General features: G+C 35.8%; 1 protein-coding gene across 1 annotated transcript in view; it reads left to right on the top strand.

The window, feature by feature from the left end:
• Positions 1 to 767: 767 nt before the first annotated feature.
• The window catches only part of LOC149153841 (protein kinase STUNTED-like), a 34,769-nt gene continuing 22,218 nt past the window's right edge, over positions 768 to 13,318 (top strand). The window contains exon 1 of the mRNA XM_089443946.1: positions 768 to 842. Coding sequence (XP_089300072.1) covers positions 768 to 842 — 75 coding nt within the window. The remainder of the gene's footprint in view (positions 843 to 13,318) is intronic.

The raw sequence follows: 13,318 nt of genomic DNA, 5'->3' as shown, positions 1-13,318 counted from the left end.
TTCTGGCTTTATCGCAATCGGGCGTCGGGGAAAGCTTAAATCCTTATATTGGCACCTTTGGGAATCCCCGATCGTCGATAGCGATATCGCATCGGATCGGGAGTATGGGCACTTTACGAATGCATGGATGGTATATCGCCGATCGCCGATAGCGATATCGCATCGCATCGGGTGTATTACCTGGGGTGCTTTAAAAACATGCATAGTATATCGCCGATCGCCGATAGCGATATCGCATCGCATCGGAGCGAAAGGAACTTTATCGCATCGGAGCGAAAGGAACTTTATCGCATCGGGGAAAACCAATGGGCCTTTAAAGTATCCTCCTATGTCATTGCGATATGCGATCTTGCGATCGCTTTATCGCAATGATAAAAGATTGATTATTAATATTAAAAGGCCAAAATTGGTTTGTCCAAAAGGGTTTTTTTTTTTTATAATGTTTTCATTTTGTTTTCGGACCTTTTTTGAATAATACAATGTTGATACCAATCAAAACTAAAAGGGACCCATTTCATATGATATTTTTTGTGAATAAAAATGATATGAAATGGGGGGTTGTTGTAGAGCACAACAAGCCCCTAATTAACACTAGAAATGTGTCAATTTGGGTGACAACTCATCTTCTAGTAATATTAAAGGTTCAGGAGTATAGGGAAATAAATATGAATCAAGTGATGGAAGAAGGGGAAATTCCAAATCTGAAGCTCTATCAAAATCTCTCTGAAGATCTGATGTGAATAAGCTTGGAGGGCTAGAATGTCGATATGTTAACCATAGACGATGTCCCCACATTGGATCTAGCGGAAACAAAAGAGGAAGGAGAAGCAAAGGATGAAGAGGTATTTCATTCACCAAGAAAACTATGAAACCGTCTTCCTATTACAAAAAATGAGATTTAGGAAGTATTATGTACTTTTATCCCAGACAAAGCGTCAGACCTTAAAGTTTTTTTGCTCATTTTTATGTCAACTCATCATTTCTAACATTGGTTCCTAAGGAACTCAATCCTTCTTCTTTCCCTCATTTTAGGCTGATATATGTTTGTAATATGTTTGTAATATCTCTTATAAGGTGATTACCAAAAATTTAGCTCTAATGATCAAGCTCTTGCTTCCTAAGCTTATATCTAAGAATCAAAGAGGATTTGCGAGAAATACACAAATTATAGGCAATATCATCCTAGTCCAAGATAAAATCTATTCTAGCAAATTTATAAATGAAAAAGGAATAGTCATAAAATCATATATGGCCAATTCCTTTGATTAAGTTCACCATAATTTCCTTTTTCATTAATAAAACAATTTGGATTTGAAGAAAATGTTATTAAGTGGGTTTATTCTCGTATATCCAATCCTTGGATTTATCCATTGGTGAATGGAAGGCCATTTAGTTTTTTCAAGGCTTTAAGAGGCTTGAGGAACAACTGCCCTCTTTCTCAGATCTTATTTATAATTATGGTGAACTCCCTTAGCGTAATACTAGATTATGGAAGGAGAAGATATTTACTCCCTCGTACTCACTTTGGGGAAGCTATCAAAAATATCAGTCATGCCTAGTTTGCAGATGACATGTTTTTGTTGGGAAGTGCATCTATCATCATAGCAACAAGATTTTTATAAATTCTTGATAGCTTAGTTAAGGCTTCTAGTGGATTGGTAAATAAGGGCAAAAGCCAAATTCATACTTGGAATGTGAATCAAATTTTATTAGGCTAGAGTGTATCTTGGTTTTTTTATAGTAGATAAATAGAAATAATTTAAATATCTAAGCATTCCTATAAATCTGAATTCCCATTATTCTCATTCTTGGGCCCTAATTATCTCCAAATTTAAATCAATTTTTTTCGATGGGGTCCCCAATAGTACAACCCTATTGGAAAAGTGGTTCACATTCAATTGTTTTATCTAACCTTCCTTTGTTTCAATTTTCAACTTTTCTTTTCCCCTTGGGTATCCTTAGGAAAATGTTTAAAGAGATCTGTAAATTTATGTGGCGAGAAGGTAAGTGAAATATTAAAAAAATTCCATGAAATCAAATGGCCTTCTATTTGTACCCATACACTTCATGGGGGCTTAGGCATTCATGACATCTCTCTAGTTAATATTGAAAGAGATTGGTCTCTCAGAAGGAGGATTGATCGAAAGATGTTATAAATTTATTTTATTTTTTCTGATGATAAATTGATATGTTTATCGTTTCTTTCTTTTGATTAAGGAGGATCTCAATCGAGAAACTAATGTCATCAAATGCTTCTTTGATAAAATATCACTTAACATGGATTCCTAGAAATGGTGTGATGATTGATATATGGAGTAGTGGGATCTTGGACCACCCTCAACAAGCTCATAATCAAGAACTTTCGCCAAGTCTATAGCATATATATCTGATTGGAATGATGATGGTAGATGGTTAGGCTGGGATTTTCTAACAGTTCTGCCTCCTTTAAATTTAGCTATGAGGCTATTGGAAAATTGTCTCTTTGGTTGTGCTTTGGGGCACAAGGAGGAGGAAGATGTCAGGGGATGGAAATATTTTGAGTATTCAATAAAAAAAGGTTTACGAAGGTGATTCAATTGGGGTTATCCCATTTGGTTGGGAGGAAGGAATGGAATCCTCCCCACCCAAGTTCAGTTCCTACAAGTGACATGATGGATGTTGACAATATACTTATATTCCTGATATGGAATATACAACATTATACCTATGAAAAAAAGGGTTATATGAATGTGATTTTCCCTCAATGTATTCCACCTAAATCTTGTATATGGGAAAATGTATGGACTCTAAACAATCCTCACAAAGTAAATATATTTTGTTGGACTTTAATTCACTAGAAAATTCTAACTACTGACAAGTTGAAAAAGTGGGGAATAAGTGGCCCTTGTAGATCTCCCCTTTGTTCTTCTTAGGAAGAATATATTCATCATTTATTTTTATAGGTACCTTTTATTCACTTGGTGTGAAAATATGTTCTATATCCTCTGGATATAAGATTGATCTGGCCCTCTTCTATAAGTGAATTTTTCATCTCATGGGAATAGACATTTTTAAAGAAATTTTAAGGGCAAGTATACTTTTAAGAACAATTGGGTTGCTTTACCTAAATATATGTGTTGGAAGGTGTAGATAGCCACAGTAAAAATATCATATAAGATCATAAATCCATCCCACAAAGTATAGCTACTAGTGCAATTTCCCTATTCTCGGAATTTTGGTCTCCTAAATCTTAGAGCAATAGATATTCCCGAATGTTGGATGACTTGGAATCAACATGGTTTGATCAAAATGTTCTTCAAACTTTGAGTCCTCATATTTCCTCTCCTCCTTTTCACAAGGAGTATTGGGAAATTGTGACTGTCTCTTGGGAAATATGTTACATGGATTAAACGAACCTTTTCGTGTTCTTTGTTTTGATAGTGCGTCAAAAATAGCCAAGGGGAGGTAGGAGTTGGGTGGGGGGGGAGTTATTCTCTTTATTGAAGGAAATAAAGAATCAAATTTTGCTTGGGGTATGGGTTCATTTTCAAATAATCTAACCGAAACATATGCATTGTATCAATGTCTATTGCTAGTGCACAATAGAAATATATCTTCCCTACTTGTGATTAGAGACTCAATGCTTATCCTCCATTATATTATTTCCAATATCCTTCCTCGTGAAAATAGATTACATAATTTTTTACAAGATGTTATCCACATTTCATAATTTCCAAATTCTTCCATATTTTAAGGGTCAGTAATCTTGATTCCAATGTTATGGCTAACCATCAGGTTCATTTGAAACTCGATGAATTATGTGTCAATGGAAAATTCTTGTTCCACCATCCTCCTTGACCAAAAGAAATGAAAGTATTTATTATAAGGTGTTCTAAGGGAAAAAAAATTGTAAGTCAAAGTGAAACCAGGCAAGAGAAAAGGCTTTGATGCATGTAGGGTTGCAGTTTTATTTACATTTAGAACTAAGATCCCTTAATCCCTTCCTCACCCCTAGAAGTACAAGTAGTAACAATAGTGGATGGTTAATGAGACCATGTGTGAATCAATATCGTTTGTGTCAATTTCAATTTAGTTATGGAAGTGATTTCAATTGTGGGGTAGAGGTTTTTCTAATGTGTAGACCTAGAGGTCGGAAAGACAAGTGCCTCTGTCCTTCTCACCTCTCTAAATTCTCCTCCTTCACGGTGATCTAATTAGGATTTGTACTTTGCTTGCTTGAAAGAAGGGAATTTAATTGGGATCATATTTCAATACGAAAATAAGTGGCACGACAGTTGTAAATCTTTGTATGACCTCAATTCAACAACTTTACATCATGAGGAGTGGGTTATAAAAGGGACAACATTATTTGGCCTTTTTGTGGTGGTTGTTTATTAGGGTGAATTCACCAAGCCACATGTGAATTGTGTAAGTGTCAACTCGATAATGGAAATTTCTTTGTTTGAGAATTTATTCAAGGCTTATGGAGCATACTCCCAATGGATTATTGAATTGGTTTAACATGGGAGGCTGATGACATTTCCTAATTTCAATGTGGGTAATCTAAGGATTTTTCCTTATTTATTGCACCGTTAGGTTTTCTCTTCAACAAAGGTTCAACATTGTAGGACTTGGAGTATTAAATTTAGAGACTACAAGGAGACATAGAGAGATTTGTTCTAGGACGTAACACTAGAATCTATTTTATCTCACTTTGGTGATTGTGAGGAGAACTTTGGGGTTTTGAGATATGGTATTTGGGTTATTCAAATTTCAAGTTTTATAAGGGAGTAAGTAGAGTATCTCCAAGTCTCCTAATTCATGTAACTTTCTATCTATCTTAAAAATTTCTATGGTTGGAAGTTCTGGGCATATATGTGGTAAACACATGACTATTTTCATAGGTTGGTTGGTTAAGAAATGTCAAATTTGATGGTGCTTTGAGTCAACTTATGTTCATCATATTAGTTATTGGGATATTCCTGCAATATTGTAGTTGATTTCAATATTTGTTATAATTATCAATTATCTCCTCTAAGAAATATGGAGCAGGATCTCTTTGATTTTTATTTTAGTAGTGGTGGTAACATTAACAAATAATTGCATAATTAGTACTTTGTTCTCTTTCAATCATTTGGGAAAAGAAACCCTTGGTAGGTAGGGTGGGTTTGTCCCTAGTTACTATTGGTATCGTATTCAATTGGGTTTGCATTGAAGTGGTTTTAGGAATCTATAACATCTATATAGTCATTGATGAACCTATTCAAGCCCATGTGTAGAAACTATAAGAATAAATTATTGCTTTGAAAGTAAATCATAATCATCTGGTGTATAGTATGGAAACTACAATGGAGATACTTATTGAACATTGTACTCTACTTTTGAAATTGAATGATGAGGTTAGTTCCATCTGCTAGAAAGTACAAGATCTTCAAACATCAACTGGACATCAAATTTCAGTACCTTCTTCACACAATACTTCAATGAACTCTCCTCCACAAGATGTCCCAGATTTGAATTTTCTAGTTGATCAGGTGCTCAAAATTATGCTCAAAAATAAAAGTGTCGGAATATTGTCAAACTCAGCTTTAGATTGAAGCACTCGTCATTTTGAATCCAACAGTGTCAACGACACTCAAATCCAAATTCGTATGCAGAAGATAAAGCAATTCAAAGTTCAAGTTTGACTTGTCTATGTGGCAGGATTGGATGTCATGGCAAGGGTCCCAGCAAATGGGAAGCACCAAGTGGAAGGTTGCCACTAGTTCCTGCATATCACATATCAAGAAAAAAAAGAGGTGCAGGTTAAGAATCGGCCCCTGCAAATCGCACCAAAAATCATGTTGTTATGTTGTTACCACTGATAAAGTTCCAATTACAATAAGACTGCCAGACGCGATACTTTTATGTGTTATAGTTTAACGTCTCGGAGGGTCCGTCATATCACACTAGTTATGTACCCGCAGCCGATTGCCAATTGCAATAAGATCCGAATGCGGGAATTTTATATATCACAGTTTAATACCCTGACGGGTCCATAATAATGCAATTGCAGTGTTCCCATGTTAACAAGACCTTCAGTCGTTGAACTTTGCCGATTACGATGAGTGGGAGGTTCTAGATGCTAGATTATATATGTTGTAGTTAATTATCCCCAGCGGGTCCGCAATACCGCAATCACAACATTTTGTTGTGTTGGGAGCCCGCAGAGCTTGCGATTGCAATTTGGATACGGCCGACAAGATAATGGCGAATTTCTCGCTCCATTAGCGGATTTTGGAGCAAAAATGGAGTTTTGGTCGATTTTAGAGCATTTTTTGGAACAAATAGTGGAAGAATTGGGAGAAGTCATAACTTCTTCAGTTCTTATCCAAATTGGATGCAAAAAGAGGCTAGATAGCCATGTTTGAGTATTCTGAACTCATTGAGACAAGTTTCAGAGGCATTTAAGCATTGTAAACACAGTTTTGTTGTAATTTGAGAATAATAGAGAGGCCCAAGCCATTAGAAGCTAGACCAAGGAGACATAGCCCAAGAGGGGTGAACTCCTTTATCATGTGTTTGTTGTGTGTTGTATTTTGATGTTCTTTGCTATTATTTTGTTGTTGTTCAACATATATTTTTATGTTAAATTATTTTATAACATTTACATAAGAAACTCTCATGGGAATCAATTAATTAAGCAAAAGTATTGAATCCTTAAGCACTTGATAAGAAAATGATAAGTATCTTGGGTTTTATTCTGAATGGGAAATTAGCACAACCTTACTAATCTTCTGCATTTCAGATCAAGTTGGTATCAGAGCTCTAGTTTTTTCTTACTATATTTTCTTTGTGAAAGAAGCATTTAATTGTTTGCAATTTTATGTCATGCTTACAAGGTTAAAACTCAAAAGAGGAGAAGGGAATCTAGTTGAAATCCCTATAGTTGGCTCAAGGGGAAGAAGAGAAATTTTGTCAAAGTCTTCTACACCAGTACATCCTCAAGTTGCAGAAGTTGCAGTTGAGTCTCCAGAGACCATGTCTCATGAAGGAGAACCTATCATCATAGAATTGAGAAGAACTTCAGAAAGACTATCTTTGATATGATAGAGATGGTTAAGGTCCTCTATGAAGAGAGGAATATCATATTGCAAGGAGAAAGTTCCAAGCCTCCCAATGGATAAGGCTCTTCAGGAGGAGGTAATGGAAAAGAAGATAAAGGAAAAGGAGGCAATGGGAATGGAGGCAAACTTCCACCATCTCCACCATCTTCTTCATCTTCTTCTTTGAAGGCATCTTCACCTTCTTCCACTACTACAACCCATACTTATACTCATCATCATTCTTTGAAAGGAACTCATAAATCACCTTTTCTAAAGCTTGATGTTAAACTCGAGTTGCCTATGTACAATGGTGAAGTTAATGCAAAGAAGGTGGATAATTGATTCGTCAATTGGAGGTGTATTGTAGAATTTAGAACCTTCAAGAGGATGATATCAAAATTCAGTTGGCTTCATTGAGAATGGAGGGAGCAACACTTGTATGGTGGGAACCAAGGACTCAATACGAGATCAAAAAACATGGTAAGATCTCTATTTCTTGGAATTATTTCATTGTTGTTATAAAGAGACAGTTCTACCCTTTAGCTCATATGCAAAAATATATCATGAATTGGCAAAATTTCAAATAGTTAAAAGGTCAAAATGTGCAAGAGTATACTCAAGAGTTTAGGAAAAGAGCTCTTATGCTAGGAGTAGACTTACAGTCACAAGATACTTTGCGGAAATACATAGGAGGGTTGCATAGCTATCTTCAACATACCATTATTATGTTTAGTCCCACGAATCTTGATGAGGTATGTGTTCAGGCTACACAACTCAAGCAAGAGGGAAAAATTTACATGAAGAAGTCATTTCAGAGTGGTGAAAAAAGGAATAAATTTAAAGGAAAGCAAAAGAAAAATGCTTCTGTTAAGAAAGAAGGGGAGAAACCCGTGTGCAAGAATTGTTCCAAGGAGGGTCATGATGAAGCACATTATTGGGAGATTCATCCAGAATTAAACCAAAGAAATTTAAAAATAAAGGGAAACATAGCACAAACGTTTCTTCACAACAAGACTTGGGTTCCGACTCAAGAGACGAAACCAAGATTGCAGCCACAGTCACTATGGGAAAAGTCGCGGAAAAAGCAAGAAAAGAGGAAGTCGTGGCAAGCACCAGTGTAGCAAATAACTCCAATAATGCTTCAAATGAGGAAAATTGAATTGAATTTTCCCATATCAGAGTTATTTCCAAACACACCAAGATTGATACGTTGTTTGATAGTGGATCTCAGGAAAATTTAATTTCTGTAGATTTGGTCAAGAAATTGAATCTGGAAACCATGCCTCATCATAAACCGTATCCATTTGGTTGGATAACAAAGGATGCAAATTTTCAAGTCACAAGGAAATGCATTTTCAGGTTTTCGATCACTGCCAATTTCATTGATGAAGTCGAATTAGATGTTTTGTCATTGGATATTTCTGGGATTGTGTTGGGAAGCCCGTACTTGTATGACAGGAAAGTCGTTTTCCATCGATTTGAGAAAAAATATCATTTGTTCAAAAACGGAGTGAAGTATATTGTGAGATCCCATTGCCGAAAGCTTAGTCTATCTTTAGCAAGCATAGGGGAAATGAAACGACAAGTCAATTCCAGCAAGAGTCTCGTGCTCCTTATGATCAAGCAGAAAAATGACACGGAGCAGGAATCCTTTGCAAGCTGTGATATGAAGTTGAAAGCTGAATTGGTTGATGTGGTCAATCAATATGGAGACATGTTTTAAGAACCAAAAGGATTTCCACCAAAAAGAGGAATTCAACACAAAATTCAGCTATAGTAGGAATGTCCACTCCCAAACATTGGTATGTATTGAATGTCAATTCTGGAAAGTTTAGAAATTAAGAAACAAGTATGAGAATTGTTGGATAAAGGTGTGATTCGTCCCTCGACTTCGCCATGTGGTTCACCAATTATATTGGTACCCAAGAAAGATGGAACCTGGCGCATGTGTGTAGATTATTAAGCTTTGAATAAGATTACAATAACGAATCGATATCCACTTCCCAGAATAGATGAATTTCTAGATCAGTTGAAAAATGAAAAATATTTCACTAAATTAGACTTGAGAAGTGGATATCATCAAGTAAGAATAGTTGAGGAGGATATTTGGAAGACTGCTTTTAAAACCAAACAAGGATTATTTGAGTGGTTGGTTATGCCTTTCGGTCTTTGCAATGCTCCAGCTACATTCATGAGAGTTATGAATGATGTTTTAAGATCATTTCTTGATGAGTTTGTAATTGTCTATTTAGATGATATTTTGATATTTAGCAAATCACGAGAAGAGCATGTCAAGCATGTGAGGAAAGTTTTGGATATCATGAGAAAAGAACAGTTATTTCTGAATATGTCTAAATGTGAATTTAGGAAAACTTCTTTAGTATATTTGGGCCACATAGTTAGAGGAGGTGAGCTAAAGATTGACCCCTCTAAATTTTTGGTCATTGTGAATTGGCCAATAGCCAAATTAGTCACTGAAGTAAGGAGTTTCCTTGGAGCAATGCAGTATTAGAGGAAGTTTATTGCTAACTTCTCTTCCATAGTAGCTCCACTACATTCTTTGACTAGTGTGAAGGTTGTCTTCCATTGGGGAAGCAAACAGAAAAAAGCATTTGATGCTTTGAAATAAAAGATCAGTTCAGCCCCAGTTTTAGCATTGCCGAACTTGAAACAACCCTTTGAAATACAAACAGATGCAAGTGACTATGCCATGGGTACAGTTCTTTTACAGCATGGTCAGCCCATTTCGTTTCATTCTAATATTTTTAATGGTATTGTTATTAATTATCCTACGTATGATAAAGAGTTGTATGCATTGGTACAAAGTGTGAAGAAATGGAAGCATTACTTGATGGGAAAAGAAACCATTATTCACACCGATCATCAGCCTCTGCAATATCTACAATCCCAAACTAAATTGCAGCAGTCAAGGCACTTTTGTTGGATGGGATTTTTACAGCAATTCCAATTGGTAATCAGGTACAAGAAAGGTATTTATAACAGAGTTACTGATATGATTTCTAGACCAGTTATTAATGTAGCCATTCTACTCGAGAACCATTTTATTATGCCTAAAAGTTATGTTGAACAATACGCACAGGATAATGACTTTCAAGAGGTATATTTAAAATTGAGTCAAGGCCACCAAGTTTAGGAATTATACTACCATGTACATGATAATTTTTTGTATCATTTGGGAAAACTTTGTGTTCGACGGGGAGAGAGAGTAAATGTCACAAGGGAAGTGCACACTTCTCTTATTGTCGAACATTTCGGTGTAAGTAAAACAGTGGCAAATCTTCAAAGGTATTTTTATTGGCCTCATATTCTTGAAAGTGTGTCACGGTTTATCAGAGGTTGTTCATTGTGTGCAGTCAGTAAGCCTAGTAATAGGAAACTAGGATTGTACACACCACTTCCAGTGCCTTCACGAGCATGGGAAATTGTTTCAATGGATTTTGTAGGAGGCCTTCCTTTATCAAAGAAAATTCATGATTATTTGTATGTAGTTGTGGATAGGTTCAGCAAGATGTGCGTATTAATGCCTTGTAAAAAGCAAATTACAGATGAACAAACAACTCAACTTTTCTTTCAAAATGTATGGGTTCATTTTGGATTGCCTACTTTTATTGTAAGTGATCGTGATTCTCGATTTGTTGGGAATTCTTGGTCAAGTTTATGGAACTTGATGGACAACAAGTTGAAGAAAAGTACACCCTTTCATTCGCAAATAGATGGTCAAACTGAAGTGGTTAACATGACAATTATTCATTTGTTAAGAGGATATTGCAAAAAACATCCTAAGTTGTGGGATGAACAGTTACATTATATTTAACATGCTTACAACCGAGCAAAACACTCTTCTACTCTAACTTCGCCTTTTGAAGCATGTCTTGGTTATTTGCCTAAATCACCTTTGGATTTCATCTTTGAGAAATATGTAGTTGTAGATGGACATAGTGACATAGATAGAGCAAAGAAATTCATTGAGAAAATTCAGTTGATTCACTAAATAGTTCAAGAACAACTAGAAAAGAGTCAAGGCAAGTATAAGGAAAGGCATGATAAGCATCATGTGGATCATCAGTTTCAAGTAGGTGATTAATTTTGGCTATATATTAGCAAGGAAAGGCTTCAAGGTGAAGGTAAAAAGCTAAAACCAATTCGTTATAGTCTATTTAAAATTTTGGAAAAGATTGGTAATAATTCTTTCAAGCTTGATTTGCCTTCATATATACAAATATATTCCGTTGTTAATGTTGAAAATTTGAGATTTTATGAACCTCCTTTAATTGAATATCAAGGAGAGAATGTTCAAATTCCATCAATTGAATAATTTTCTCCATAATTCCTTGATGTGCTTCAGCAAGACACTATACTTGATAGAAGGACAAGGACAACTAAAAGGGGAAGTATTGATTATATTTGGGTGGCTCTCAAAGGTACACATCCATCAAAGGCCAAATGGATTGAAGTGGGGAAGGTGAGGGAACAGTACCCTCATCTATTCAATAACTGAATATAAATCTTTTGGGGTCCAAAAGGCTTCTAGTGGGGAGGAGTAATCAGGTGCTCAGAATTATGCTCAAAAATAAAAGTGTTAGAATCTTGTAAAAATTAGATTCATGTTGAAGGGATTGTCATTATGAATCCAACGGTGCGAACGACACTCAAATCCGAGTTCGTATGCAGAAGATAGAACAAGTCAAAGTTGAAGTTTGACTTGTCTATGTGGCACGATTGGATGACATGGCAAGGGTCCCAGCGAATGGGAAGCACCAAGTGGCAGGTTGCCACTGGGTCCCGCATATCGCATATTGGGAAAAAAAAGAGGCGCACGTTAAGAATCATCGCCCGCAAATCGCACCAAATAACTTGCTGTTATGTTGTTACCACCGGTAAAGTTCCAATTGCGATAAGGCTACCGACGCAATACCTTTATGTGTTACAGTTTAATGTCCCAGAGGGTCCTTCATATTGCACTGGTTATGTACCCACAGCCAATTGCCGATTGTGATAAGATCTGGACGGGGGAATTTTATATATCATAGTTTAATACCCCAGCGGGTCCGCAATACCGCAATCGCAGTTTTCCCATGTTAACAAGACCTTTGGCCATTGAACTTTGCTGATTGCGATGAGGGAGAGGTTCTGGACACGGGATTATATATGTTGTAGTTAATTATCCCTGGCAGGTCTGCAATATCGCAATCGCAACATTTTGCTGTGTTGGGAGCCCACAGAACTTGTCAATTTCAATTTGGATAGAGCCGACCGGATATAGCTCACCGAATGAAGAATTTCTCGCTCCATTAGCGAATTTTGGAGCAGAAATGGGGTTTTTGGTCGGTTTTGGAGAATTTTGTGGAACAACTAGTGGAAGAATTGGGAGAATTCATAACTTCTTCAGTTCTTATACAAATTAGATTCAAAAAGAGGCTAGATAGCCATTTTTGAGTATTTTGAACTCATTGAGACAGGTTTCATAGGCATTTGAGCATTTTAAACACAATTTTGTTGTAATTTGAGAATAATAGAGAGGCCCAAGCCATTTGAAGTTGGAGCCAGGAGACGTAACCTAGGAGGGGTGAACTCCTTTATCATGTGCTTGTTGTGTGTTGTATTTTGATGTTCTTTGCTATTATTTTGCTGTTGTTCAGCATATATTTTTACGTTAAATTATTTTATAACATTTACATAAGAAACTCTCATGGGAATCAATTAATTAAGCAAAAGTATTGAATCCTTAAGCACTTGATAAGCAAATCATAAGTATCTTGGGTTTTATTTTGAATGGGAAATTAGCACAGCATCACTAATCTGCCCCATTTCAGATCACTAGTACAGGACCTAGAATTGGACTTAGGCCAAAATGTTTTCTTTTCTCATAAAGAATAATCTATATGGAATATAAAGTGTGTAAGTATTTGGGGGTCTTTTGGAAAGGGTATACTTTCCAGTTCTCTAGTATAGGTGTTAAGTATAATTGGCATTTTGACATTATAATTTTGATAGAAGTCAGTTTTTCTATTAGCCAACTAGACAACCATGAATTATCATGATGTTTTTGATGTAATTGTTGCACCTTGAACCCATATTTTAGTAATACAAATTATCATTCTAGTTAAAAAAATAAAGATAGAAAATTATTATGTAATTTTTTTAGTTTGCTTCTATCTCACTAGGTTCTCCAAGGGGCCTGAAATTAACACTTCCTTCTTTAGATGTTTCATATATTTGATTTCATAAAAATT

Source organism: Pinus tabuliformis, chromosome 9 (genome assembly GCF_031772625.1).
Source record: "Pinus tabuliformis cultivar Carrire ecotype Pingquan chromosome 9, CPIR1, whole genome shotgun sequence".
Taxonomy (NCBI): Eukaryota; Viridiplantae; Streptophyta; class Pinopsida; order Pinales; family Pinaceae; genus Pinus; species Pinus tabuliformis.
The sequence above is the reverse complement of the archived record's forward strand: the minus strand, read 5'-3'. Positions and strand labels throughout refer to the sequence as shown.